We start from the raw sequence: 27575 nt of genomic DNA, 5'->3' as shown, positions 1-27575 counted from the left end.
GGCTTTGGACATCGAACCTAGAGCCTCAGGAGAATCCTGCTCCCACCTCTCGGGTAGCAAGTCCATGCCTCACCCCCCAGCGCCACCATGACTCCTTGGGTCAGAACACTGCGCTCTCAACAGGAGTTCTGCCCAGAGTCCTGGACCTCCTGGAGAGACGCGGACTGCCAGAGCCCACCCACCAAGCGGGGCTGGTGAAATACCCACTTCTGTTGCCTGTGACTCAGGATGGGGTGCTGTGTCAGTTGCCTATGACTAAGGACGGGGCGCTGTGTGTGGTCAGCCGTCAGTTGCATGCTGTCCAGCAGCTCCTCCCTACCCCCCATCAATAAAGTGAGCAGACTGGACTTGTTGCTGGGCTGGCCATCTGTCCAGCCATCTATACACTACACTGTCCATCTATTCCTGCTGGAGCACCAGGGCTTGGCACTGGGGGATCGGGGATGGCACAGATAGTTTATTGTGCCAGCCTGGCCGATAAACACAAGTGGGATTAACTGAAGGGCGGAGAGATAAATGGCTCGGTGAGCCTCGCCTTTCTTGTTTCTCGCTCTTTGACCATCAGACCAGTGTGCAGCTGCCTTGCTTGTTCTGTGCCTCAATTTACAGGCTACACTACCTGGGGGACGCCTAGCCTGTGAACTTTGTCGTTGTAAGATGAGGTCCCTTTAAGACATCTCTGGAGCTGGGGACTGGCAGTTGGTGACCTGGCTGACAGTTGGTGACCTGCCTTGTGATTGGCTGCTGTGCTGAGATAGCCTAGCTCTCTCTATATATAGAGGAAGACCTGGCAGCAGACTAATGTGAAAGGACTGCTAGTCTCTCACAACTCTCTCTCACGGGAGTGAGTTGCACTGAGCCATTTGTACTGCTTTATAATTTAACTGTTCATTTCTTGTATTATATTTCTATCTGTATATAATTTAACAGTTCATTTCTTGTGTTATATATCTAATTATCTTTATAAATAAATACATGAAATTATCAGCAATTTGGTTTTATCTCTCTAGAGAACTCTGTCTAACACACACACACACACACACACAAATCCAGAAAGCTCTGCTTTTGGGAGATTAACCTCTCATGGAATCAAACCCACCACTACTGTGTTGATTCCAGGGCCGAGCACCCTGGCAGGACGGAGCAAAGCTGCCACCAGGGCTTTCGAGGCAACGGGAGGGTGTCCTATGACGTTGTTCATCTACACAGAAGGTGGCAGGACCAGGGGTCCCAGGTTGAGAGAGCCCTGCAAAGGCAGGCTACATGGCCATGCTCTAAAGCCCAGGCTCTGGGGTCAGGCAGAACAACTTGAACCCGACATGACTACTCATTGGCAGGGAGGACTTGAGCAGGCCCAGAGGCTCTCTGCGCCTCAGCAGAGGCAGAGGGGACCCCCAGGCTGATGGGAATGCTGCTTCCAGGGCTCAGCGGAAGAGCTGGGCCTGGACAAGCCCCTGCAGGGGGCAGCTACCTCTATTCAGACCTGCAGCCTGGGACATTCACTTCAGGGGGGGACAAGGTGGATTTGGGGTGGAGGCAGGCTAGGTGGAAGCAGGGACGAGGTAGTGGGGAGAGGAAGAGGTGACTGGTTAGAGAAAGGCACCTATTGGGGAAGTAGAAGCACCTGGATTTGGCCCCACGGGACAGAGGAGAGAACGGTGAAGGGTGGGAGGGTGTAGGGTCCACAGTGGGCCACCCAAAGGCTCCCCTGTGAGATGCCCCCAAGGCTCCTGCAGGATGGGGCAGCTGTTCCAGGGGGCTGAGCGAGGGCTGGGAAAGCTCCCAGGGGGGGGGGGGGGGAATAGGGGCTGGGGGGGGGGGGCATCATCCCACAGAAGCAGGTGGCTCCTTCGTCCAAGGCACCAGAGAGGCCAGAATGAGTGGGGCCAGAGGAAAGACACTCCCCCCACCCCTCCCCGCACTGGGCAGGAGGGCCCCCTGCAGGTGCTAGAGCAGCTAAGAAGGTAAGAGGATAAACTGCTGCCACCTTGGGGGAGAGGGGAGCGAGGAAGCGGAGAGCCGCCAGTACAGAGGCGGGTTCCAAGGAAAGGCTGCTAGGGGAAAGGGCCCCTTAAATCTCTTCCATCCAGCCCTCCCATCCCTGCTCCATCGGGCTCTCAGGGTCACCTTGACAGGCACAGGTGGCCAGGCTTGTCTTTCACACTGCCCCAGGTGGGCGGGGCAGGGGGCTGCCCACCCACCTTTCAATTAGTAGTTGAAAGTTGAATGCTCACTGTCTGAGCCAACAGCCAAGGAGGAATTGAACTGGGTCTTCGACCATGAGCCGCACCAGAGAGACAGGGATGGGAGGGGGAATCAACACGAGGAGGGGCCCAACACTGGTTGGAAAGAGGCGGGAGGAGCGGGGGTGGGGGAGGAGGACGAAGGTTTCCTCAGTAGGTAGGACAGGCAGCTTCAGAGCAGATTCGTGCCCTTTAACCTTCATAACAAAACAACGATGTTTATGAAACGAGGGACACAGGAAACAGGGACATCGCAGACCCAAGGACCCAGAGAAGAGAAATGTCAGCCATAGCTGGAGAAAGCCCACATGCAGAGTGGGGCAGCTTGCGTGATTGCCCTCAATGGGACGTGCATAGCGTTTGCCGACATTGGAGGGCTGGACATGCACTGGGAAATGCAAGGGGAGAGAGATTAAAGGATATTGTGTTACATCCCATGTGACATGTTACATTTCAGTGATGCTCCCGGGTCTACAAACCTGCAAGTTGGCGGTGCAAAGCCGCCCAGCCGTGCTGCAGAGGACAGGCCTCCCTGTGCTTCCTCTCAGAAAACCCCCTGGGGCAGTCAGTCCCACGCCGTGACACATGGCATCACCACGTGTCGGAACCAAGTCACCGGAAATGCTGCCTTGTCTCAGTTCGACGGGGTCCTGAGCACAGGCAGACCTGGGAGCTACCTCCCGTTTGGTACGGTAAAGGTGAGTTCACACCTTTAAAAAAATCCCCAATATGTAAACTATATGCAAGTTATGTTCGCACCATTCTACTATCTTGGACGTGTGCAAAAGCATCGTGAAAATGTTGGGAGTATTGTGAGCATCACCAGACTGTGAGTGTGTGCTGCTGGGCAGACGGTACTGGTACAGGGCCCCCGGGCTGGGATCCTACATGGTGCCTGAAAAGTGCAGCCCAGCTGCACACTGTCAGACCCAGTGTGCCTGCGTGGCCATGCATGGATCAGGGTTCAGAGTCACGTGTGACAATCTGAAAGCTGCGTTGATGTGGTTGGGGGGTGGGAAGCCTGCCCTCTTACTGTGAGGTAGCTGCGGGGACCCTATTGTGTAGGCAGTTTCTAACTACGTGAACTGATATCACAGGCGAGTAAAATCTTGCTGCCAATTGACCAACAAGGGCTGCAGCAGAGCTGCCCAAGATGTAGGCTGGACTCAGAGGAAGATGTGGACCGAGGGGCGTCGTAGCTGGTGTCAGAGGGACCCTGGCTCCAAGCAGAGAACAGCCAATAGAAGGAGGCTTACGTGTGTTGACACAAGGTTATCCACGTTGTGCGGATAACTATGGACAGCCCTGAAAAGAATGGGGATTCCAGAACACTCCGTGGTGCTCGTGGAAGGTATATGTGGATCAGGAGGCAGCTGTGAGAACAAAGAGGGAGACCCTGAAAATCAGCAAATACGTGCAGCGGGGACACATCCTCGCACCATCCTTGTTCCATCTGTGTGCTGAGCAGAGCCTCAGAGAAGCTGGGGCATCCGCACGGGAGGAGGCATATGAACAACCTGCGATCTGCAGATGGCACAACCTCGCTTACTGAAGGTGAGGAGGACTTGAAGCACTGCTGATGAAGATTCAGGACTGCCGCCTTCAGTGTGGACGACAGCTCCGTGTCAAGAGGACCCAAATCCTCACAACTGGACCAAGAGGTAGCTTGATCAACAGAGAAAAGATTGCAGGTGTCCACGATTTCGTCTTGCTTAGCTCCACAGTCGATGCTAATGGAAGCAGCGGACAACAAATCCACTGACACCTTGCACTGGATCAAGCTGATGCACAAGACCTCTTTACAGCGATGCAAAGCCAAAGCCCTGACTTTGAGGACTCAGGCACACCTGACCCAAGTCGTGGTGTTCTCAGCCATCTCATCTGCAGGTGAAAGTTGGACACCAGGTAAGGAAGACCGAAGAGAAATTGGCGGATTTGAATTCGGGGACTGGTGCCGACTATTGAAAGGACCACAGATGCCCTCAGAACCACCAAACCTGTCTTGGAAGATGTGCAGCAGAATGCTCCTTTGAGGCAAGGACAGAGAGATGCCGGACACATTGTCAGGAGAGACCAGTCCCTGCAGAAGGCCATGAAGCTTAGTAAAGTAGAGGGGCAACGAAAAAAGAGGAGAGCCCTGGACGAGATGGAAGGACGCATGGCTGCTACAATGAGCTGCAGCGTAAGAGCAGTGGTGAAGGCCAGGACGGGCAGTGCTCACTGCTGCTGGACATCAGGCCACTATGAGGGGGACTCGACCTGCCGGCATCTAACAGCATTGGCGTATGTAGGGAGCACTCGTAGGGAGCACAGGGAAAGAGCTGCTCACTGAGAGCCGTGCTCAAGGAGATGGAGCCCAGCAGACAGGGCCTTGGAGGGGGCTGAGGCCGGCATCCACAGGTGTGGTGGGCAGACCTGGATGAGGGAGCCGCGTGGCTTTCTGTAATCAAACAGGAAGCTCGGTGTTGCTGGGCAGGGCAGGTATTTGGAAATGTACTGAATGCCTATCCTGAAGAAACGTGGGGAGACTGTCTTGGGCAATCAGGTGCATCTGGTCCCATCAGTTGGAAGGTCTCAAGAGCAGAGCTGAGGGAGAAAATGTCCTGCCTGTGGCTTGGGCCGCTCCAGAGCTGGTCTGAGAGTCCCGGCCTTCCCTTCCCAAATGCCTGCTCAGTGGATGGCACCGTCGTCCCCAAAGCCCACCCCACAGCATCGTGTCAATTGCAGCTCACAGTGACCCTGCCTCCCATGCCCCCTGTGGAGAAGCTGGAGCGCTGGAGCTGCTGACTTAGTGGCTCAGCACCCACCCCATGCTGAGGGCACCTGCCACCTCAGGACACCGTAGGCCAAGTCCTTGCAAAAACAAAACACAAACATCTCATTCTGCTCAAACTCCCCACCATCCAGCCCAGCCTGACTCCAAAACCTTTAGGAGGGGAGAAAGAAATATCCATGATGTTTAAACTCCGTTGTGAAGCCCCCTCGTATATCTCCTACAGACATGGTCTGTGACTGAACACAGCCGGTTAAGGGAGCAAGAAAAGAGGAGAGGAGGAAGGGGGACCCTAGCAGACGTGATGGAGGAAATGGCCTCCAGGCTCCTCAGTGCCCTAACACACACGTAGTACTCCTGCTTTGAACCCCCGGTTCCACCACAGCCAGAAGGCGTTGGAGCATCCTGACCAGGTGCCCTCTTAGCCTGCCGGGTCCAAAGGCCCCATCTTGCCCAGCTTTGGCTCATCCGCTCACTAGCAACCCCTCACAGAGGCCCACCAGCCACTGCTTCCATGCAGACCACCTCATTGGTCATAAGGGGAAGTGGAGGGCCAGAAAGACCAAGGGACTGGACAGGTCATAACCAGAGAAACAGGAAGCCCTACTGACTAGCTCACAGGAAGCAGGGTCAGGCAGGGCACTGCTGCCGAAAGCTGGCTCCTTCCCTGCCACATCTCCATCTTCCTCCCCTGACTCATGGCAGCCTCCTGCGTGCGTTCTCCCAGCATGTTGCGCGTCAGCCTCCTCTGAGCACAGAGGTACCTCGGTGAGCTGCACCCGCTGTGTGGACTGGTGGGCTCCTGCTCCCCGGAGAGGCCTCCAGGCGCGAAGCAGGCTGCACACAGTGCCAGGGACCTGGGCTGTACCCAGGGCTCGGGGAGGGCACTGCCCACCCACCAGCCTCCTCTGCCCCTTCGCAGGAGCCAGCCAGTGCCTCCTACACCCTCCCTCCAGGAATCCCTCAGACATTGGGGGGCCTTTGTGTGGCAATAAAGACGGTATTACCAAGTCACAAAGCTCCCCTCCTCTCCAGCCTCCCTCGGCTGCCAGAGTTCCCGCTAAAGGTGAAGCCCTGTCCTTCAAAGCCTAAGAAAGGGCTCCATCGGGATGCCCAGCGCTTTGACTCCACGTCACAATTGCCAGCTCCACGAGCACCACAGTGTTGTGAAAAGCACTGTCCACCCCGGCACAAAGGCCGCTGGGCGCCCCGAGCTTCTGGTCCTGGGCGCGGGGCCTGGCCGGCACTCTGCATGCACCTCATGGTCGCTCTAGTTTCCTCTCTGAATGCAGACATCGCCCGGCCGGCTGGCCGGCTAGGAAGCCACCTCCACAGCCCACTCTCCTTCCGCGCTCCGGGCTGCCACAAAGGACACTTCAGGGAGAGGGTGGCTCTGCCCTGTTCCCTTTGCTGGGCTCACTCTGTCTCCTTTCACACTCGCCTCTCTCCGGCCCCACGCCTCCACCCCCCATCCCTGCCTTCCTTCTGCCTCATTGAACCCATTAGCCACATTAGAGGGTGCTCCTGAAGAATCCATTTCTGTCCGAGGCTCCTGCCCGCTCTCCCTGCTGGCTGGCCGGCCTAGGGGCAGTGCAGAGGGGAGGAAAACGCAGACACCAGGGAGGAGCCTTCTGCAGCCGTAACCCTACCCCCGAGTCAGGAACCCCTCACCTGACCACCCACCTGTTATCCACAAGATCCCCCCACGCCCCCAGTTCCTCCTCCATCTTTACGGATGCTAAGCCGTACCCCATAACCCCATGTCCCGGCCCATGCCACAGGCTTTGTGTGGCTTTGCTCCTCCTCTGTGAACTGGGGACACCTCTGTCTTCCCCAGCGCTGTCGGCGGGACTAAATGGGTTCATACGGACAATACCTTAGAGCAGGGCCGGGAGGGGGGGCCGGGGCGGGGTAGCCACCTTGTAAGTCTCTGTTGGATACTAGGCTCACTCAGACCAGAGGGTCTGTGAGGAGCCCTTGTATCACCTCCAATTCCCCATCCTGCTGAATGCAGGGAGAAAAAGGGGAAAAACACGAACCAATTCAAGGCTAGTTGCAGCTGTTTGTGTGAATGTGTGTCTGTCTCTCTGGTGTGTTTGTGTGCGCAAGTGCGCTTTTCCTGCTTGGGGTTCTGGAGTTCCACAAAGAAGCAAAGCAGAGCCCCATGGCAGTGACCAGACATGCTTCTCCTTACAGCCCCAGCTAATCCCACAGCTCCTTCCAGAGTAACCCCGGGACACGGTTGTGGGGAGGGGCACAACTGTTTTCCAACACCCTCCTCTCTGAGCACAGCTCCTGGAGACCAGGAAACGAGGGGGGAAATCCATAAATCATCCCCCAAGCAAGGGACAGAAGGAGGTCCTGGGCAGGGGAGAGCAGAGAAGGAGCCAGCGGTGGCCGGGGTGTGGGCAGCTCTCGGGACAGTGAGAGTGCGTGGGCGTGGCGGGAAGATTCTCCGCCTAAGTAGGGTGTGCAGGTCAGAGGCTGGGCAGAAGTCACTGTACGAAGTGCCCACCGATGAGTGAGGGGACACATCGCACACGGTCCTCAACACAATGGAATGCTACTCAGCCATACGCCACTGGAGTCCTACAAGGTGCTAGGTCCCGGAGGAACCCTGAACGTCATGCCAACGGCAGTGCGACCCCCACACAAGGGCAAATGCCATGGGGCCTGCAACAGTGGGGTGAAGCACATTCAGAAGAAGTTGATCCAGGGTCCCCAGGGGCGTGTGGGACAGGGGGAGAGGGAGGGGACACTGGGCTTCTGTGAAGGGAGGTAAGGAATTTGGGGAGCAGTAAGGTGAGGGCTGAACAACACGGTTTGCATCATGCCCGTGAAGATTCTTAAAATGACTAATGTTTGGTACCAGGTACACACGCATTTACCACCATAAAAAGATAGACCCAGGACAAGCCGGCCGCCATAAGCCAAACTCTGATGCAAAGAGACCCTACAGGGCAGAGTTGAGCAGTGTCATGGGATTTCCAAGACTGTCGATCTGTATGGATGCCACAGTCTCAACTTTCTCACACTGACCAGCTGCTGGATTTGAACTGCTGGCCTTGTGGTTGGTAGGCCCAATACCTAACCTTCAACATCACCTGGTCCCAAAATGCTACCCAGTCTCACATCAGGTTCGTGGAGGACAAGGATGACTCCCTTGGGTGTCTCATTCTGATCACTTCTCTCCCTTGTTCTGCCGTCTGCACCCTGAGCCACTACCAGCAGGTCTCCCCTAGGGTCAGCGCCCCAGCAGCCGTCTCAAGAAAGTGGCCAGGGCAGTTCAGTTCGGGCAGATGGGCACCGGACCAGGGCTTCCTGCTTAAGAACATGCAGTGGTTCTCCACCGGCTTTGGGGTCTGCCACCAGCTCCTCACTGCTGCCTACAAGGCCTACCCTGTCAGTGGACACAGCGCCAAGTCCCTCCCACATCAGCACCACCTGCATGCGTTCCTTCTCGTCCTGGGGGGTGGGGTGGGGACGTGCCTCCCCCAGGGGGCCTGCCCTGACTTCTCCGAGGAGAGCTCTTCTCCATCTTCCCGTTCACAACTCCCGCTGTCCCTCTACACTTCATCCCTTTTCCACCTTCCCAAGCGGACCCTGGGCGCCCCTGTTTGGTCAACTTACCACTGAAAACAGCCCCCTCGCCACGATCAAGAGGAGAAGTCAAGCCCTGGTCAGTTACCATGGGGTCAATGCCAGCTGAAGGCGGCTTCATTTGTACCCAAGGAGAACGATGCCCGCACGTAGGGTCTCAATGGGCAGTTGTTTGGGAAGCAGCTCACCAGGACTGCTGGGTGGACTTTGGGTGGACTTCCAGGTAACCAATGATTACTTTAACTATTTGCACCATCCCCATCGTAGTAACGCACAATACATGCTTCCAAGGTGAGCCACAGGGCAAATGATCGGATGCGTGGGAACATCTGCAGGGAGGGGGCGTCTGGACGCGCCAGAATCCATGCGTGTGAGCTGGGAAGGCTGAGGGGAGGCCTCGGGGGTCCCTTCCGAAAGGCTCCCGACTCAAAACACCACTGTGGCTTTTCGGGCTTTGGAATGACCCTTACTGCAGGAGACAGCAGTTCATGTGATAGAGCTTCTTACTAAATGGGAAATCGTTCACATAAATATTTAACAGATTGGAAGTCTGCAAACTCTTTCGGCGAAGGGCCAGAAAGTAAGTATTTTAGGTTTCGTAGGCCATGCATTCTCGAACGGGACTACTCAACCCTGTCACCAGAGGAGCCGTGGCCAGTACCCACAGAAGTAAGTGGACGTGGCTGTGTGCCCATATACTTCACTTGGGAATGTGGGCAGAGGTCCAGATTTAGCCTGCAAGCCACTGTCAGCCCAGCAAAACCCCCAAGCAGGACCCATGGCCACGCACTTGGCTCTGTCTTCAACACATGCCTAACAGTCCTCAGAAAATAGCACAAAACCGTAACTCGACCACACACGGTGCCGCAGGACAGCCAGAATAAAAACTCAGAACACCTTGAATTGGCTTGGCCTCACTGTTCCTCACCATTGGCAACATGTCCGTATCCAGGGGAATGTCCAGAGGTAATTTTCACACTGGAGGAACCGGAGAGCTGCTCACAGCTCAGCATTTGCTGAATGTCTGAACGGATGAACGGTGGACAATGGAAACTGAGAAGACGGTGGTTTCCACGGTGGCGGAAAGGGAAACCTGACCTCTGATGAGACGCTTGGTGAAGAGAAACATCGACGTCCCCAAGAAGGCAGGCACACCCAGGTGCCCCCCCCACCCCCTCCCCACCCCCCACCCCCCCCGCAGAAGGCTGGCTCCATCGGCAGCAGCCTGCATAAGTCATGCGTGCAAACGCCGGAAGGAGAAGAAGGCTGAAGAGGAATCGAGGCTGCAGTTCAAGTCTCGCATCGGCAAAGCACATCGGATGCACCATGGGCAGCCAGGACAAAGAACGCCTCTTTCTTGGAAGAAGGACAGCCGGAATGCTCTTTAGAAGCGAGTGTGGGGAGACCTCATCCCCCTCACCTGAGACGCTGCCCGAGGGACCAGGCCCTGCAGAGGAGCGGTATCCTGGGAGGGCAGGGGCGAGTGACAAAGAAGGGTCTCCAAGAGACGCTTTTTGTGTGTGAAGGCCGATTTAAAAGAATAGCGTGCAGCTGTGAAACGTTGTTTCCTGCTCAGGGAAGATGCTGCAGAAACCACTGTGATACTGACCACAGCTCACAAGGACAGCACTATGGGAAAAACTCAAGTGTACCAGTGGCTTTCTCATTTCAAAAAACGTGAATTGTTGATTGATGAAAAACCTCATCTGGACGTCCGTGAAATTCCCAAATGGAAGAAAGTGTCGACTCTTAGTTCATTTGGAGTTTGTTCCACCAGGTCAGACTGCTCATTAAGCTTTCTATTTAGAGGTTCTGCAAAGATTGCATAACAGTGCACCACAAAAAAGGCTTGGCTTGTGGCAGACGGGGGATTGGGTTTTCCACCACGACAATGCACCTGCCCACACAGCCATCTCAGTGCCTTGGTTCTGGGCAAACAACAGCATGCCTCTCTTGCCCCACGCACCTGACTCACCTGACCTCGCTCTGTGAGACTTCTTTTTGTTTCCTCGAATGTAGAGGGACATGAAAGGACAGCGATTTGACAACGTAGAAGAGGTAAAGACAAAAATGAGGGAGGTGCTGCCGGCCATCCAAACAGGTGAGTTTGAAACATGTTTCCAAGAATGGAATCACAGATTTGACAAATGTATTAAGTGTTATGGAGAGTGCTTTGAAGGTGCGAAGGTTGTTTAGTAAAAAAAAATTAAACACATAATTTTGAAAAAGAAAATCAATTTTTTGGGGGGTACCCCGTCGTACATACAATGAAATATTGCTCAGCCATACAGAGAAACAAAGTTCTGATTCATGCTAGGACCTGGATAAACCTTGACCGTGTGATGCTGATGCAGTAAGTCAGACACAAGTGAGAAAGCACTCTATGGCCTACTCAGGGGGCGGGGCGTCTCTGGGACAGACAAGGGCACAGAGACTAAGGTTGTTAGTGGTTACCAGGTGCTAAGGGGAGGGGAAAACAGAGACCATTACTTAAGAGGCCCCAGGCCTAGATGGTGAAGTGGACTAATCATTGGGTTGCTTTTCTCCAGGTCAGTGGTTCAAATCCACCAGCCACTCCAAGGGAGAAAGACGAGGCTGGGGACCCAGAGAACTCCAACTTTTATAACCCAAATAGCTGGAGCAGGATCGCCCCGGGGGCCCTGGCCTGGCCCTTCCTCATGGTGTGGCCTTGGACATGCCCTTTTCCCTCTCTGGGGCTCTTCATCCATAAAAGGGTAACCTAGATGGCCGTCAAGTTTCTGGCCGCTGTGGCAAGCCCCACCTAATACTGAATCCCATCGCCAGGCTCGGGCACGGGATTTGAGGAAGACCTGTGGAGCCCGGCCTTCCAGGAAATGCTGACCTCGTGGATGCACAGGTTGTGAAGCAGCGCGCACAGGCTGCGCTTGGCCGTCTCCTGAGCTGGTTTTCACCCCCTCCCTGCAGGGGTGGGGGCAGAGAGGTCCCTGGTTGTTTCACAAGTGGCAGCAACACAGCCACCACAGAGCACGGGCTAGGTGCCCTGCCCAGCCAAGGGCTTCATCCTGGCCCTCCCCTTCCTGCCGGCATCCAGAGCAAGTCCCTGCACCTCTTCAAGCCTCCCTCGTCTTTTCTGGGACACAGAGTGAGGGGTAGCCCCTGTCTCTCAGGGGTGTCCCGAGGGCTGAGTGGAACAGGTATGGACAACACAAAGGGTGCCCCGACGTGGTATTAGCTATGAGAACCTACAGCTCGCATCACTTCTGCCTGCGATGGAACACCGGCTCCCGGTGGGTGTATGAAGGATGCCAGGCAACACTCAGCAATGGGGGGGCACGTCCCCAGCTTTCTACTGAATGGCAAGAGGCCCGGATCACTGACACACTGTTGAAGAACGAAGCAGGAGAGCTCACTGTGGGCTGTTGGAACATGCAGCTGTGGTCACCCTGAAAGGCAGCCCTGACAGACAGACAGACAGACAGACAGACAGACAGACAGACAGACAGACAGACACGGAGAGCAGTGGGATAGAACAGAGGGCCCAGAATAAACCCACACACAGATAGCCAGCTGACTTCTGTCCAGAGGGTAAAGTCCACTCGATGGGGGAGAGAAGCGTCTCTTCAGTAAAGTGTGCCGAGGAACTGGGATTTCCACATGCAGAAAAAGGACATGCTGACCCGGGCCACACACCAGACACAAAAACAAATTCAGAATGGGTTCAGACGCGACATAGGCAAGCGGAAACCGTCACGTTCTTAAAAGAACAAGCAAGGGTCATGCTGTCAGGCCCAGCTTCAACAATGGGTCATCGGCTAGGATAAAAACAGCAACAGCAGCACACACACGCGCACACACACACCGGACATCATCAAATGAAAGGCTCTGCTCATCAAAAGACATCATCCCCAAAGTGGAAAGAGATGCTACTGAGTTGGAGAATGTCCTGGACATCATAGATACAATAAGAATCTAATAACCAAATATATATATGAACTTTGATGACTTATTAACAGCAACTTATTAACACCAACAACCCAATCATCACATGGAAGAAGAACTCAAATAAAACATCCCACAGAAGAGGACATTCCAATGGCCACTCAAGAAAAGATGCAGGGCATCATTAGCCATCAGAGAGATATAATCAAACCACAATGAGATGCCACTTCCCTGGTGGCAGAGTGGTTACGCACTGGGCTGCAATCCACGTGGTTGGCATTCGAAACCACCAGCAGGTCCAAGGGAGACAGACTGGGCTTTCTACTTCCATGGACAGGGACGGTCTTGGGGACCCACAGGGGATGCTGGGAGTCAGCATTAACTGGCAATGAGTTTGGAGAGAGGATTAAACAAAAGGAAAAGTGAAAAGTAACCATTGTTGCCAAGGAAGTCAATCACAAAAGGGCAAATATGGTATGGACTCACTTCTGTGAAAAGACATGCTAAAGTAAATGTATAAAGACCACAGCTCATTAATGATGACCAGGGGAAGGAGGGAGGGGGAAAGGCAGAATTAATGGTGATGGAAAGAAATAGGATACATTAAGAGTTGCAATTTTATACCTATAAAAAGTTGAAATGTGTGATAGAAATATTTGCAACAATGACCAAAAATAAAAAGTAACTGCTGATGTACAACCAAACCCCCCAGGGGATTTGGTCCTGGGTTTGGAGGTTTGGACCATGGCTTCATGGGACGTCCCAGGTGATGTACCTAACAGCATGTTTGCAGCTTCTGGTCTACCTCCTAGCCCACACAGAGTGCCTGCACACTTAAAGCTTTATGAATGGTATGAGATATATATCAGATGCCAATAAAACTGTTGGGGAAAAAGAATTAAAATTTTTTAAAAATTTATGAATAGGTTATTCAAAGCACAGTTGGTCTCCACCCATCTAGAGCAGCAGAAAAAGGAGGAGGGCCAGGCAATGGAGGAAGAGATGGAATATGTGCTAACTGCCTCCACTTGGGCCCACGATCTGCATGTTTGGCAGTTCGAAACTGCCAGCAGCTCCTCGGGAGAAAGACTGGGCTTTCTACTCCCATCAACAGTGCGAGTCTCAGAGACCCCAGTGGGGTGCTAGGAGCCAGCAGTGGCTCCATGGGAGCAAGTTGTTTGTAAGTCATGAGACCAGGAGCCCGGAAAAGTGACTGCCAATCATTACTGACTATCCGGATCAGAGATTCCATGGGAGGATCCAGATCAAAAGGGAGACACGTCAGAGTATAAGGACAAGTCTTCATGGACTTTGTGGAGCCATGGAGGGTGGCTGAACCCCTCCATGATTGCCCTGGGATAATATTTAAACCTTAAACCAAGAAGTCATCTTACAACAGAATAACAGCTTAGCTGAACGAGCCAAAAAGATCTGCCCTGAGCATTACACTCTTTGAGACAAAAACCATCTCTATGGGGTCAACGCAACAAGAGCACCTGGGGCGGTTCAATGGGACCCTTGAGGAGTGCATGGAGTGGGGGGAGGTGAGGTTATGTTGGCGAGGGAGGAAAGAACTCAGGAAAGGAGGTGAGGGGGTGTGAGAATGGCTCCCCCACCCCACCCCGAGAATGGAATCGTGTCACCAAGCGGCCCACAGCCAAATGGGTCTGAGCTTTGCTGTGCGGAATTCTCAATCACAGCAAAATACCCACAACTGGAGAGAAAGCACTCAAACAATGGCCTACACCTCCATCTAGAGTTCAGGGGGAGCCAGAGGGCGGTGGCCTGTCAGAAACAATCAATGCTTGTTCCGAGTGGCCATTTGCCTTTGGCCAACGACCTCTCTGGACCTCGGGTGTGCGCAATCCCTCCTCGAGCTGTGGGCACCAGAAGGTGCTGATCAGTGCTATGCTCTCCTCCAGAGAGCTGCTCAAACGTCCTGTCACGGCAGTTGTGAGCATAGTGACCTTTCTGCTGCTCGCAGTCTCAACCCCTGGTGGCCTCGTCGGTGACACCGAGCTGCTAACCAAAAAGTCAGTGGTTCAGCCCTCTGTCGGTCCAGGGGGGCAGATGAGGCTATCGGCTCCCACGAAGAGTATGGCCGTGGGAGCCCCAAGGCGTCCTCCTGTCTGTCCTAGGAAGGTCTCTGTGAGCCGGCTCGACGGCAGTGGTTTGGGTTTTGCTGGGATGCTATTTTGTATGAGCCGCCTTTGCCTCGTGGTGGCCTCACATACCGGGCAGTGAATCGCTGCCCAGTGGACCACCATGTCCACTTTACTGCAGGAGCAGCTCGCCAGGCCTTTCCTCTGCCTCATCTGGACGCTCCCTGAGACCCGCTCGGCGCTACAGCAACCAGCAGCCTCCGTGACAAGTGGGTGGCAGCAGTGCATTAAGAGTGTCAGCTGGGGGTCAACCGGGCCTCTGGCATGGTGGGTGAACAGTCTAGCCTCGAATCACCACCCCTGGCCTCCAGAGCCACGTCTCCTCCTTCCTCCACTTTGTGCTTCACCATGAGCGACGTTTCTGGGCAGCGGAGAGGCTGTGGGATCCTCCTTGGGATACCGAGTGCACAAAGCTAGGGAGATAGCTGGGACTTTTAGAATGAATTTGTTCTATCTTTATAACAAGGCTTTTAAAAGAATGACCATTAACTGTTAGTCATCAGTGCCTGTTAACACGGACCATGCACCCTTCCACTGACTCTTGACAACCACCCTCTGAGGGGAGCGGAAGGGTCAGTCTTCCTTTTACAGAAGAGGAGACGAGGCTCAGGGGAGGTCATGACATGCCCAAGGCCATGGCCAGAGGGTGACCGGACATTTGAGTCTGACTCCAGGTCCTGGCCCTGGGCCAGGTGAGGGTCCGGGAGCCGGGTGTATGAACTATGCCAGCAGAGCACAGCAAAGCGCTAGTGCAGAGTGAAGAAATGTATCACGAATGCCAACATTTGTATTCTGGAATGAAAAGAAACTATGCTCTTCATCGTACGAATCAGATAAAGCAAGCATCAGCAGCATCCTGCAGGCTGGGGGGCCCTGGGGGCCCCGTGCTCCCTGCCATGGGCCCCAACACATCAGGACTCTGTCCGTGTGTTCTCCTGGACCCTCCATCTCCGCGTCACCTCTGGCACGGGGTTTGCTAAGGAGCCCTTGTTGGGTAGGTGTTGAGCTGCTAACAGCGAGGTCCATGGTTCAAACCCACCAGGTGCTCTGCAGGAGAAACGCGAGGCTGTCTGATCCTGTGAAGATTTGCAAGCCCGGGAACCCTAAACACTGGCGAGGGCTCGAGGGCAGTGGCTCCGGCTTTAGAGTGCCTGCTCTGACCGCCCTGCTGCACGCTGTCCACCTCACACTGCCCCAGCGCCTCCTCTTCCCCCAGCCAGCCCTTCGAGAGCCAAAGGAGCCGGGTCCCTGCACTCCTGCTTCTGTGGAGGCTCTCACCAGCCTCTGCCGCTGGAAACAGCTGTTCACAGGATGCCACCCATCAGATTTCTCCTTTTCCCACCTGAGATTCCCGCGAGTTTTAAACGCTGGCAATGAATTTTAAAAATTAAACACAAAACACATGTATGGGTTCTATCTGTCCCGCACTCGTTTTCAGCGAGCCCCGGAGCCAGCCACCCCGCAGAGGGAGCAGTCCTGCTCAGCCCCGCAGACAGACAGGGGTGTGGCTTCTGCATGGTGACCACGGGGCCTGATGGCACGGGAGGCAGCTGGCAATGGGTGCAGTGCCGTCATCGTCACCACCGCCCTGCACACACTCCTGGGAAAGACGTGCCCAGGCATGCCGCAGCACTGCCTGGCTTTCCCACATCCCCCCACCCCCACCCCCTCACCTGGGGAGGCTCTGGGTTCATGGTGTCAGAGAGGGTGCAGGCAGGAGGTGTTTCACTGTGAGGAAGCTGAAGCTTGGGGGTGTGATGTTTGAACTGTGTTCCCCCAAGTGACTGTGGACCTGCCGGCCTTCACAGCTGCGAACCTACTTGGAAATCGTTTTGAATGCGAGGCTGCTCCTGATGGAGGCAGGTCATGAACCGAATCATCTACGCAGCATAAAAGCGCCAAAGAGATGGATGCAGCCACGCGGTCAGTGCAGCGGGAGACAGATGCCACCCGAGAACTGTCTGCAAGTCGGGGAACCCTTCAGGGGGCTGCCGATGGGGGAGTTGGCAGGGCCGAGCAGCTGATCTGGATTCTTGTCCTCCAGAACCATAAGAAAATACATTCCTGTTCTTTAAAGTCACCGTGGTGTGGAGTTCAGGTAACTAGGGCAGACGGCCGGAAGAGTGAGCCCTAAGGGAGCAGCAACTGTGTGCTGGGGTGCCTGGGGGGTTCCCGTTCACGCACCAATCCTCTGAGGTCCTCCCAGAACAGTGCTCCTTGCATAGCCGGACTGAGGGGCTGGCACCTCAAAAGGAACAATAGCCCCGCTGTCGCTGAGCTTCTCCAAGGCCAACAGGAGGCCCCCTCGGCCCACCGGCCATTGCTTAGAGACCCTTCTCTTACCTTTCCAGTGGACTTGGTCCCTTTCCAGATGCAGAAGTAGCAGATGGTCCAGGCCGCCAGCAGACACAAGGCCAATTCCCCACGGAGGTTCCCAATATGCTCGATGCCATCTGAGATGGCCAAGACCCGGCGCCTGTGGGAGGAAAGGGGTCCCAGAGTCATGGGGGCGACCAGAAAACTCCCCGCCAGCAGAGAAGGGCCCACTCCTTCCCCCGCCTCCCACCAGCCATCCACCAAAGGGCCTCTGTGAGCAGGGTGGGGTTCAGGGGCCTGAGGGGCAACTGAGTACTGGCCCTGCCATCCTGCATCTCCCTCTCTGGGAGGAAGGAAGGTGGACAGGGCAGCAGGTGGGGAAAGCACAGGAGCCTTGGGAAGGCCAAAGGGCACCCTCTCCTTGGGAGACCTGGGAGACGGCATGCCTGTTAATAAGGTCCTATGTTCCTTCCCAGGGTGAGACCCCACACTCCTGAACTCAGGAGTGGCCGCATGAGATGGTGGACCAGTGAAACCGACCCGTGCCACTTGGGAGAGATGCTAGCAGAGCCAGGAGGCATGGCTCAGAGTGGTCTCAGCTCTACCTTTGCCAAGACGGCTTCGCCATCACAGGGAGTCCCTGGCTGGTGCTAAAAGCCACGCATGCGCTCAGCTGCTAACTGGACGGTCAGAGGGTCGAGGGCCTCCAGAGATGGTTCCTTAGAAAGGCCCGGCAGTGTACTCTAAGGTGACCAGATTTTAACATTGGTAAAGCGGGACACCATTGATAAAACTCATATCCTGGCGAAATAGCCACATGGCAGACGAAAACCGTATACCCTAGCTTGCTGTGAATTCTTTCCAAAAATCGGGACTTTTTAAAAATGCCATGGGACGCGGGACAAATTGTTAAAAATCGGGACTGTCCTGCCAAAAGCAGGATGTCTGGTCACCGTAGTCTACTCCCAAAGCAACACCAGCACCGAAAGAAAACCCTACTGGACACCACTGGCCCCTGACCCACAGGGGTCACCAGCAGCTGGCCTCAGCCCCACAGCAAGTATTCTTTGTCTCGCTGGAGGCTCCTTGTTTTTTGTTTTTTAGCCACTGCAGGAGCTGTGTCAAGAAGAAGCCGCTAGAAGCCCTCCTGCCCACAGCCTCCTACCAGAGAGAAGGCTGTGAGGGAGCAAGGGACACGGGTGCGGCAGCGGTGTGACCCAGCCTATCCTGGCGGCCAGGGGAAGCGCCCTGGAAGAAAGGGCACCGTGGTCACCATCTGGAGGGTGGCTGGAGCTTTGGCAAGGGAGAGGGGATAAAGAGTGTTTGGGGCCAAGGGCAGGGGCTCAGAAGATAACTGCTCTACTCAGGCTTAAGAAGAACAAAAGGCGGGGGAGGTTGAACCCAGGAGACATCACAGGGACCTGAGAGAGCCAGCTGAAGGGAAGGATGTCCCAGAGAGCCAGGCCCCAGGGGGGTCTCTGGGAATGCTCAGCTAATGCCCAGCCACAGGCAGCCCCCACAGCCAGTGCAGCCTGGCTCCTGGGGCACCAGCCTGTGGTTTGTGTTTCTTTAAAGTCAACCTGCCACGCTCCATATGGTACAGAGCCATGGCACCAACACAAACCCCTCACACTCGCTCCCCAAAGCCCACTCCGCCTGCCAAGCCCCCCTACCAAGCCATGTCAGTGGCCTCAGTGCTCTGGGGACGGCCTTTGAGAAAGCAGCCCCCACCCCACCGGGCAAGAAAGCCTCCCTCAATGTCTGTCTCCCTGGGACTCCACTTGGGGCTGAGTCTGCATTCATTACTCAATGACACCAATTAGCACTGGTCTGTGTGCTCCCAGCTGCCCCAGCCCCCACTGCAGAAACCAGCAGGCCCCCAAGCAAAACCGGGCTGTGTGCGACCTCACAGCTCCTGTAAAGGAAGCCAGCTCCGGCTCATAGCCAGGAGCCACCCAGCAAAGACTTACTGAGCACCTACTAGGTGCCAGGGACTGGATCGGATACTGAGGAGAGAAAGGTCAGCATGCCATGGCCTTGCTGTCAGCTAGGATAAACCGGACAAAATAAGGCTGGGATCTTGGAGAAAGGATGGACGCAGCTGCCATCGAGCTGCCTCTGGCTCGGTGGCTCACGTGTGTGATGGTAGAACTGTGCCCGGACGGTTTCCAGTGGCTAATTTCTTGGAAGTAGGTCGCCAGGCCTCTGGGTGGTCACAAACCTCCAACCTGGAGTGCCTGCCAAAAATTCAAATCTTTCTGCATCCTACTCAATGCAGAGTGGGCCCAGCCACCTGTGGAGGCTCCCAGGGACTTCCTATGCTGAGGGAGGGGTAAGCAGCAGACTCCTCCTTTGTTTGTTGGGGCTTTGGGTTTTTGTGTTTGTTTGTTTTTTGGGAAGTCCAGAGGGAAGGGCATGGGTCCTATGAGAATGCACACAACACCCTGCAAAGAATTCCAAGGGCTCCCCAATGCCAGACTGCCCAGATGAACTGCTTTCTTGTCTCCACAGGCTACCACCTGACAAACCCAATGAACTCTTTGGGGCACTGGCTGCCGCAGCATAACCCAACGGATGCTAACTGCTACATGGGATCCGGAAAGTGCCCTAAGAGAAAGACACCTTCTTTCAAGGGGACATGAGGCACACGTGCTGCAGGCTTAGGGCGAAGGCCCAGGGGACAGTCTGGTCTATTTGGGGGGGCCATCAAGCTGGGGGCCATGAATAAAAAGGAACAGCAGGAAAGGTGAACAGGCAGGGTCCCAGGAAGTTTGAGTAGCAAGCTAGGGGGTGGAGTGGGAGGAGGGTGGTCCCAAAGCCCAGGCCTCAGAGAAGGAAGACCCATCAGCCCATGCAGGAGAAAGGCCACCCAGAGAGAGCAGGGCAGACACTGGGCCACAATTGTCTACTGGTGGCATAGTGCTTCTCATTGGCCTGGGATCCACATGGTCGGCAGTTCAAAACCACCAGCAGTTCCTTGGGAGAAAGACTGGGCTTTTTACTCCCGTCAACAGCGAGGGTCTCAGAAATCCACAGGGGGTCGCCCTGAGTCAGCATGGACTTGGTGGAAGCGAGTTTGGTTTTGAGGGGGTGGGGTGCTAACTACAAAGTTAAAGGGTGAGCCCCAACCAGTGGTGGGGCTGAAGAAAGGCCGGGCAGGCAGCAGTCTGATTCTGTGGAGATCCCAGCCATTGAAACCGCCCTGCACATCCCACGCCCATGGGCACCTCTGAGCCCATCTCCTCCAGGGCAACAGGCTTTCTTATCTTGACAAGAGCTAACATGGACACACACACACACACACACACACACACACACACACACATACAGCAACAGGCTTTCTTATCTTGACAAGAGCTAACAGGGACACACACACACACAACAGGCTTTCTTATATTGACAAGAGCTAACAGGGACACACACACACCTTTTTGTTGATGTCCTTACACACACACACACACACACACACACACCTTCTTGTTGATGTCCTTACACACACACACACACCTTCTTGTTGATATCCTTACACACACACACACACCCCTTCTTGTTGATGTCCTTACACACACATACACACACACCTTCTTGTTGATGTCCTTACACACACACACACACACACACACCTTCTTGTTGATGTCCTTACACACACACACACACACCCCTTCTTGTTGATGTCCTTATTTCCTGAGTGCAGCATCTGGAAACTGGAAGCCACAGGGGACAAGGAGAGAACTCCGGAGCAGCTATGCCAGGAGCACCCTGGCTCAGGCAGCCTCTCTCCCACATTTTGGAAGCAGCAAACTGTCCAGTCATGCAGGCTGATTTGGCGCCTCTTGCTAAGCTGAACAATCTCATTCCCAGAATGGGAAGTAGGTGACTAAAAGCCACTAAAAGCGGATGAATCGCCCCTTTGTTGCACCAGACACTATTTGGAAACATCCTTAAACTACTTTCCTTGGGTTTCACCAACGCTGACTTTAACTCAGAAGGGCCATGGGCTCTAAAGGAGGGGCTGACGGGGGTGGGGGTAGGGGGGAGGATTCTCAGCCCACTGCACTGCGTAATTGTGCTGAGACCCACAGGGCAGCTTTGAGGGTGTGGAGGCTGGGACACTTAACATCAGAGATTTGGAGAAGACACAGCTCTTCCTGGGAAAAAGCTTTCTCGGTGGCCCTTGCCCATGAGCCACCAGGACAGAGGGCGGTCTGAAGAAGGACTCACTAGTGCCAACACTGGCAACAAAAGTCCCCGGGACGAGCCTCCCGACACTGCCGAGGGCAGGGGCACCAGATGGGGCCCTTCGGGGGAGGAGCTAACTCAAAGTGGCCCTATTGTGCACCCACGGTGGGCCAGGGCCAAGCAGCACCCCAGGATGGCATGTACAGTTAGGCATTCGGTTGCTGACAGGAAGTCTGCCTGGAAACGTGGAAGAAAAGCCTGAGGCTCTGCATCTCCAAAATCATCATTGCAAACCCCAAGGAGCGCTGACACACCTACACACCTGGCATCGCTTTGGCTGGGATCACTCATCGGTGTCTGGCTTGGTGTCTGCCAGGCACTCACGCAGCCTCCTTAGGATGCGCCCTGTAGGCTGTCAGAGGGAGTCTTTCTGGAGATAAGTCGCAGAGGCTGCCCTCTCAGAGTGCGGACGTACAGCACCCCTGCCTCCCCAGACCTGGAGCTAGGTGCAGCCGGAGCTGGGCTGACTGCAAATCCTAACTCTGCTCCTTGTTAGTGGACCTCAGATGAGGCCTCCTGCCTGAATCTCAGCTCCTGCCCCTGCAAAATGGGGACACATGCTCTACAAACATGACCTCAACAAACCCTCACAGCAATCCTCGCAGGAATTAGGGTCCCTGTTTTGCAGGTAGGGGGATGTAATCACAGGGAGGTTAAGGAACTTGCCTCAAACTACTCCATGAGCAAGCAGCAGGGCTTGGCTTTGAACCCAGGCATCCTGGATCCAGGGATCATATACCCACCTTCAGGGATAGCATCTAGATTCCCTCACAATACCAACATCATCTCCTGTCTCTCTCCCTTCACGGTGAGTGCACACCTCCAACCCCCACCCCACCCCACCCCCTCACACAGAGGGCTGTGTACCAGGCCGGAGCAGCACAGAGCATCATCCATTCACTCATCCACTTGTCCAAGGGACTCTGCCTTATGAGCCTTCAAGGAGCCCAGTCCTGTGCTAAGCAGGCTCCTTAAAGGAGCTGTGGGATGATGGGGAGGCAAACAGGAAGCCGGCAGAGAAGGCTGGAGAGTGGGTGACAACAGAGACCACCCCCACAGAAGCCACCTGGCCTCGCCAAGGACCTCCCTGGGGTCCTGAAAGATAAGAAGAGAGCTAGCAAGGAAGGGGGGCACTCGGGCCAGAAGGGCCACCAAGGACTCGAGCCAGAAGGCTGGAGACACATCTCAGCAAGCCCACGAGGGACGAGGCACCAGGTGAGGGTGCAGGAGGTGAAGGCAGAGGGGCAGGAGTGAGGGCGGGGTGAGAGCCTTGGTAAGGAACCAGGCTTCGTCGCGGGGGTGAGGAAGCTCTCAGAGCAGTCTCCAACAGGCTGGGACAGCACAGAGCACTGTCGGCAGACTCCGTCCAGCCACCATGGGGTGACAGATGGGACACAGGGCAGTGGGCTGACAGGGCAGCAGGAAGCCCGGGCATCGTAACCCTTGCCTTCCTCTGGGTGATCAGTTCTGGGCAGGGCCTGCATGGAGGCAGGGCCAGATGCAGGATAGGGATGTAGAGGTGGGAACGGCTGAGGCAGAGGGACTGCAGGCAGGGGAGCGAGGACAAAGAGGGCCAAGTGCAGGGGTCGAGCAAAAGTGGACTGGCAGGGAGGTGAGGGGTGAGGTCTGGACACTGGCTACTTTTCACAGGACGATCGTGAAGTCCTCCAGGGGCACCCAGCAGCTGGGACATCCAGAGGCGACTGGGACTCTGGAGACAACGGTCCGCAGAAGGCTGCGGGGAGACGGTTCAGCCCCTGTCCTGGGCCAGTGGGACCTCGGGAGAACACATGGCTTCCCAGGAGGGTCCTGGCCCCCTGGGAGAGCAGGCACCTGGAGAGAGCGGCTACAGCAGAGCCTGGAGTCCTTGTCAAGAGGCCGGAGAGGAAGGGAGCGAGACGGGCTGCACAGGAGGGTGAAAGAGGAGGGGCAGGAGCAGGGGGCCCAGGAGGAGAGCAGCTCAAATGCTTTCGATCAGCCCAATGGAGAGAAGGGAGGGGGTCTGCTGGGTCTGAGGACCAGGAGAGAGGTGGGCACAAGGAGAGCTGCCAGGTGATCAGACCTCCATGGCAGAGGATAGGACCCTTTGGGGGAAGTCTGGCTCTCAGGGTGGCAGTAGCTAAGGGAAGTAGCTGTATTTGTTTCATTTTGGATGCAACTTGTACGGTGAATGAGATAGAGCCAGGAGGGCCTGGGGGAGGCAGACCTACTTCACCGGGTGAAAGGTGAGCCAGGCCCTGGGAGCACCATTGTACAGGAATGGGGTAGGGGTGGGGGGACATGAAGAGATGAGCTTAGAAGCAAGCTCTGCTTACTGGGGTCCCCGGGCGGTACCCACAGTAAATGCAGCCAGCTGCTAATTAAAGTGTTGGAGGATTGAGTCCACTCAGGACCGAGGTTTGTCAATGGACTTCTGACCCCAGCCCTACTGTCGCACATGCAGTCACCAGGAGGCCGCGGTGACTCGGGGGTGTCCTGAGGAAGGGGCCACGAGAGAGCAGCACTCGGGGAGGCCGTGGTGGGGCCATCTCACAGGCCAACCCCACCTCACACTCCCCCGCCCCCCGTCAGCCAGGCCCTCCCACAAACGTCACTATTCAGAACCCCTCTAAATGCAGGGCACGATTCAATGCCTGTACACAGAGATCCTGCCGCCACGGTGGAACTGCCTCCGTGAACTTCTGAGACTGTCACTGTTTGTGGCAGTGGAAGGGTCCCGTCTTTCTCCTGAGGACCAGCGGTGGTTTCAAACTGCTGACTTCGCAGTTAGCAGCCCACTCTGGAGCCCCTCCCTATGCCACCAGGGCTCCTAACATAACAATGGTGAAGACATTATCATGCCCACTTTACAGTCAGGGAAAACGAGGTGGTATAGCTTATTCATCTCACCCATACTGATATTTCTGATATTTGAACCCCAGTCCCTCTGCTGCCCATATTCCATGCTGCTGGCCAGACACAACCCTAAGGGAGTGTGCATTCTTCTTGCACCATGCCCAGTACCCCACGATCACCACCACCATCACCACCACCATCACCATCACCATCACCATCACCACCACCACCACTACAATCATCACCACCATCACCATCACCATCACCACCACCACCACTACAATCATCACCACCACCACCACTACCATCACTGTCACCACCACAGCCACTATCACTGTCACCATCACTCTGTCTTGACTCCACACCCACCCAGGGGGGCTGAGCCCACAGATGGGAGCCACCTCCCACCTGAAGCTTCTCTGCCCACCACCTCATCTTCCCAGCGTCAGGGTGGTCTGAACCCGAGAGAACAGAGCCAGAAGGGAGCAGTGTAGACCCCACTTCAGCAGGGAGCCTGGGCGAGGCTCCGTGGGAAGAGCTCCCAGCCCTGTGTGGGGGTCAGGGGCAGGCCTCATTTGAATGCCCTGCACAGAGCCCCCAAACAGACCACCTTTCTTTCCCGCTGTTACTATTAAACCTGCCACGCACAGCAGCGCTGCCAGCGGCCCCAAGACCGCCCCTGAGCTGGCTCTGAGGGGCTGCTCTATAAATAGCCTTGCTCACTGCTCCTTTCTGGTCTCCCAAAGCAACCAACAAATAAAAAGTCCGCACCACCAAAACAAGTGTGCCCTCCCCCAGGGTTGCAGCGGGGCTCTGGGCTTCTCCTGTCCCTTCTCTGAGGACAAAGTCTCGCAGAGCCGTCTTCCCTGTGCGTGGGGCTGACCCCAGTGAGCCCGCAGCAGAGGGACTCCGCCAGGACCCTCCCTGCTCCGCCGGAAATGCAGGTCTTAGATTCTGGGAACAGATACTAAGAGTGCCCACTGCGCACTGACAAATCACTGAGGCCCAGACCACAGGGAGGAGGAAAGCTAGGAAGTGCTGCCCTCAGGAAACTTCCTCTCAGAAGCAGGAGGACCAGGTACAGGCAGGGCCTGCTCTGCCGGTGCGCTCACCAGGGCCATGCAGGACGCGCAGACTCCCGCTTAATCCCCCAGGTCCTCCCTCAGAAGTCCTTCCCACGCCCCTCTTGGCTGGTCCCTGGTTCCGTCCTGCCGTGTGCATCCAGTGAGCAGCTCGTCAGTCAAGGAACGGCACTTTTTTTTTCTGTAAAGGGCCAGCCAAGAACTGCTTTGTCTCACCTAGTCTACCTCATCGCTAGGCAGTCTTGGGCAACTCCTCCGTGAGAAGGGAGACTGACTGCCAGTAAAGGTTCACTTATCAAACAAGCAGCAGGTCGACTTTGGCCAGGACTTGGAGGGCCCCTGACTGAGGCTCATGCAGCGCTGGCAGCTGCAGGCAAGAAGGTGGGTGGTTTGAACCCGCAGGCTGCTCCGCAGGGTACAAGGAGCAGTGGTAACAGTGAAGCTGACAACCTGGAAGAAGCCCTCTCGTCTGTACGACCGACCGGGGCTCTGTGAGTCGCGCGACAACCCACAGGGCGGGGTTTGGGTAGGGTTTGCTCCAGGCTCATGTTTCCCAGAGAACATTGATCGTCCAAGATAGCTTGAGAAGTGACTGACCTGACCCACTCTTAAAAGGATCTCTGTGTTCTTGAGTTTAGGACAATGGTGGGTCGAACAACCCTTTCACAGGGGTCGCCCGATTCATAACAGTAGCAAAATGACAGTGACGAAGTAGCAATGAAACTAATTTTATGGTTGGGGGTCCCCACCACATAAGGACCAGTATGAAAGGGTCGCGGCATGAGGAAGGTGGAGAAGCGCTGCTTTAGGAAAGGCTCTGAGGTGCCCTTCCATACCTGCCAGCTTTGGGGCCCAAATCCGTTCCGAAGTGCCAGCCACACGGAATTTATCTTTGATGTGTGTCCTCAAGTCACCACTCAAAACCAAATTCACAGCCATCGAGTAAAGTCTGACTCATAGTGCCCCAAGGTCAGCAGTTCAAACCCACCTGCTGCTCTGCAGGAGAAAGATGAAGCTTTTTCTGCCCCCTATGAGGATTTTCAGCCCGGGGAGCCCCAAAGAGCAGCCCCACTCTGTTCCACGGGCCCACTATGAGTCACATCACTAGAGGGCTACAACGAAAGGGCAGGCAATAGCCAATGTTGTTACGGGACGGGAAATGAAACCCCCCACCTTGTGGATGGGCATCTGTAAGGACAAAATCGCTTCGGAAAAAAATCACTTCTTTAAAAAGTAAAACAAATAGATTGAATGCTAAAACCCAGCAATCCAATCCCAGAAAAACGGAAACATTTGCCATCCAAAGACCTGGACACACAAGTTCACAGCAGCACGATCCATGACACAGCCGGAAAGGGGGAAGACCCGAAGGCCCATCAGCGGATAAACGGCTGAACAAAACGTCATCCATCCAAATGGAATATTATTCTGCTAGGAAAAAGAAAATCCCGAGGACTGATACACACATTGTTACACAGATGGACCTTGGAAATAGACTACCAAGTGCCAGTTGAACACAGAACAAGGAAGGTGGAAGCAGAACGGCAGCGTCGGTGTTCCAGGGCAGGGGAGGCAGCATCGGTGTTCCGGGGCAGGGGAGGCAGCGTCGGTGTTACGGGGCAGGGGAGGCGTCTGAAAGTACCAGGGACCGCCAAGAGCACAAACCCGTGCCAGAGCGCTCGAGAAGCACAGCCACAGAGGCTTCATCTCACACACCATGGGCCTGTTGTCAAGAGAGACCGGCCCTGGAGAAGGGCGTCATGCTCGGTAAAGGGGAGGGGCGGTGCAAAAAGGGGCAGGCCCTCCCGGAGGGCCAGCTTTCACCCCCACGTGAAGCCAGGACAGCGCTGCTGGAATGCTATTAAAAGTAGATGTAGTTAAGAGTGCTGTCTTTATCTAGACCTCTATCAACGCCCTTTGCCTCCCAGCTCTTTCCTCTATTTCCTTTGACTTTCCTCCTGTCCCACTACCATGCTCAGTCCCCACCAGGGTTTCAGCAACTCCTCTTGGTTACATTCCCCTTGATCACACCCTACCAGGCCTCCTACACCCACCTCACCACCGACTTGGATCACTTGTTGTTCCCTTGTCCCTGAGTTTGTTAACACCATTACCTTTCCCCCCATCTCCCTCTCTCCCATGTCCCCCCTGGACTGTCGGTCTCGTTGTTTTCTCCTCCAGATTGTTCACCCAGCCTATCTTATTTAGACAGACCTGCGGAGATAATAACATGCAAAAGAGCAAGACAGAGCAATACCACACAACAATATACAACAAAACAACAACAACAAACCGATGACAAAACACATCAAGAAAGAAAAGCTTGTAGTTAGTTCAAGGAGTTTGTTGGCCTTTAGGAGTGTTTTCCAGTCCAGTCTGCTGGGGCACCACGCCCTGGCCCCAA

General features: G+C 55.3%; 1 protein-coding gene across 1 annotated transcript in view; it reads right to left on the bottom strand.

The window, feature by feature from the left end:
• Positions 1-27575, bottom strand: part of SLC6A11 (solute carrier family 6 member 11) — a 134042-nt gene that overhangs the window by 84717 nt on the left and 21750 nt on the right. Inside the window, exon 5 of the mRNA XM_004702237.2 lies at positions 17043-17175. Within this exon, the coding sequence (XP_004702294.1) occupies positions 17043-17175 (133 nt within the window). The remainder of the gene's footprint in view (positions 1-17042; positions 17176-27575) is intronic.

This window comes from Echinops telfairi, unplaced genomic scaffold, assembly GCF_000313985.2.
Source record: "Echinops telfairi isolate 266 unplaced genomic scaffold, ASM31398v2 ScPeMD7_31;HRSCAF=116, whole genome shotgun sequence".
NCBI classification, from domain to species: Eukaryota; Metazoa; Chordata; class Mammalia; order Afrosoricida; family Tenrecidae; genus Echinops; species Echinops telfairi.
Note: the sequence above shows the minus strand (reverse complement) of the source record. Positions and strands in the feature narration are given on the sequence as shown.